The 2,622-nt window shown below is 37.8% G+C and overlaps 1 protein-coding gene across 1 annotated transcript; it reads left to right on the forward strand.

The window, feature by feature from the left end:
* Positions 1-321: 321 nt before the first annotated feature.
* LOC131025191 (NAC domain-containing protein 2-like) lies at positions 322-1,866 on the forward strand. Its single transcript, XM_057954833.1, has 3 exons — positions 322-809; positions 894-1,174; positions 1,263-1,866. Exons 1-3 carry the CDS (start codon positions 641-643, stop codon positions 1,620-1,622), a joined length of 810 nt encoding a protein of 269 aa, XP_057810816.1. The 5' UTR covers positions 322-640; the 3' UTR covers positions 1,623-1,866.
* Positions 1,867-2,622: the final 756 nt, after the last annotated feature.

Below are 2,622 nucleotides of genomic sequence, written 5' to 3' on the forward strand. Positions count from 1 at the left end.
ATAAAATGAGTGTTATTTTAATAACAATTGGCATATATATATAAAGAAGACCCCAAAAACTCTCTTATTTCCCATCCCTAAATTCCTTTAATTTCCAACTGCATGACTAGCATAAATGATTGCTTTAATGAAATTATTGGAGCGAAGTTGGTTAAAGCACCACAAAAGAACAAGAAATCTTAACTAGAAAGGGGATAATGTAGTAGTATATTCCCAATTGTTATCCACAAGAAAAAAACAAAAACAAAAAAGGGCTAAAAAGCAACCATTGGAGCAAGTAGTATTCCAATTAATCTCGATTCGTGCAGCATGGCATCATTCATTGTATACTAACACAAAACAACACACACAAAAACACACTCTTTTGTATATATATGTGAGTGTGTGTGTGTGTATGTTTAAAGTCAAGAAAACAGCCAATCAGAAGTGATATTACCTCACAAGATGACAAAAATGTTGAGATATAAATAGAGAAGCCAACGCCTTGCAAACATTTCAAACACTCACTCCTCTCCTCTTAGCATTTCTCTCTTCACCACCTAAAGAAAAAAAACAAGACAAAAAACCAGAATTTGATCAGTAATTTATCTTAAGCTCCTTGATCACTCTTTACCCAAAAAAGAAAAGAAAAGAAAAGAAAATGGTGGGCGCATACAGCAGCACTGATCTTCCTCCCGGTTTCAGATTCCATCCCACTGATGAAGAACTGATCATGTTCTATCTCAAGAACCAGGCTACATCAAGAACCTGCCCGGTTTCGATAATACCGGAAGTCGATATCTACAAATTTGATCCATGGGAGTTGCCTGGTTAGTAAAACAAAACACCATTCTTGAAAATTGAGGTTATCTCATAACTATACTACTCTCTCATGCCTGTTTTGCATGTCACAGAGAAAGCAGGATTTGGAGAGAGTGAGTGGTACTTCTTCAGCCCCCGAGACAGGAAGTATCCGAACGGGGTTCGCCCGAATCGAGCAGCTGTTTCCGGGTACTGGAAGGCTACAGGCACAGACAAGGTGATCTACAGCAGATCAAAATTTGTAGGTGTGAAGAAGGCTCTTGTTTTCTACAAGGGGAAGCCGCCGAAGGGCGTCAAGACTGATTGGATCATGCACGAGTATAGACTGGGCGAATCGAGGCCGCATCCGAGCAAGCAGAATGGCTCCATGAGGGTAAGTTATTACAAGATTGAGTTTGCTCTGTTTTTGAGTTTTTTGAGGATTTGAGCATAACTATGTTTTTTTGTTCTTGTGTGTTCAGTTGGATGATTGGGTTCTATGTCGGATCTACAAGAAAAAGAATCTAACAAAGGCCCCTGAGCAAAGAGTCGAAGACTCGTTAACTCAGCCTGTGATTGCCAATGATGTTATGGAACCACAGATGCACAAGTTCCCGAGAACTTGCTCTCTAACTCATTTATGGGAGTATGAATACATGACCTCAATCACCCAACTCCTGGATGAAAATGCATACAATGCGCCCTTCAACAATCAAGAAGCGATATTCGAAAATGGGGGCGAAAAGTACCAGCCAGGGCAAGTTCAGCTACCTTACACAGACGCCACGAAACTCCAAGTCCATCAGTCGATTTTTGTGAATCCAGTGTCTCAACTGCAGTGAACAAGAACAACATCGGATTAAGGAACTAAGCCAGCAGCAAGTGTACAGAGAATGTTGGCGAAAAATGATCTTCGTCAACTGTGCAGATAGCTTGATCATAGTAGCTGGTGGTGGACAAGTCCAACTGCTGTTAAGCTACATACTTCTAATCTAGTGGTGTTGGGCCATAGATCAATTTATGATTGCTTTTAGATTTGTGCTATATGCTTTTTGGTGATATAAAGATTTTCCTATTTGTGCTAAATGCATCCTAGTTTAAGCATGGAATAGACTAAGTTCAAAGAAACCAACTTGCGCCGCCAAATGAAAACAAATTGAATTCAAAGGTATTTCAAATCTGAGCTGGATTACAAGTCAATCTAACTAAGTCTTCCATTATGAAATAGAAAAATATTAGAGATAAACTATACTTCTATCCCTAGATTTGGAACACCTCATATTAGGATACATAAATCGCTACCGTTAAGTCTAAATTACAAACAACATGTCAAAAACTGTTTGTAACTTGGCAGATTTCATAATTCCTATATTCAAAGAACATTTCTTATAAATATTACTCCTTGAAAAAGAAAATCTCATATCCAATCCAAGCATTAAAAGGAGAATTTCAAGAAATTTATATAAAGTCTTTGTGTAGTCGGAACAATTGAAAAATTCCCAACATTCTGACCACCAAGGTAAATATCACAACTTTCCCGTCTATTTAGGCTTTGTGCATCGCTCTCACATGAAGTTTACTGTTTTCATGTTGTATATAAACCTGGTTTCTATTACTACAATACACATTACATGAGAAATATGGCATCAAACTTTAACCGAATTAGGACAGTAGGCAACAGAGGATTCGGATAACTTAGCATCATCTGGATGCCACTAGAAGTCGACTTATTCAACTGGATCAGGACAAAATTAGACTAGAATGTCTCTTAATGGCTTAGATTGAATCAGATTTTATATTGGTAGCTAATCTTAAATTAACTGCAATTTATCTCATAATCAA

The sequence above is a fragment of the Salvia miltiorrhiza genome, chromosome 5, assembly GCF_028751815.1.
Source record: "Salvia miltiorrhiza cultivar Shanhuang (shh) chromosome 5, IMPLAD_Smil_shh, whole genome shotgun sequence".
NCBI classification, from domain to species: Eukaryota; Viridiplantae; Streptophyta; class Magnoliopsida; order Lamiales; family Lamiaceae; genus Salvia; species Salvia miltiorrhiza.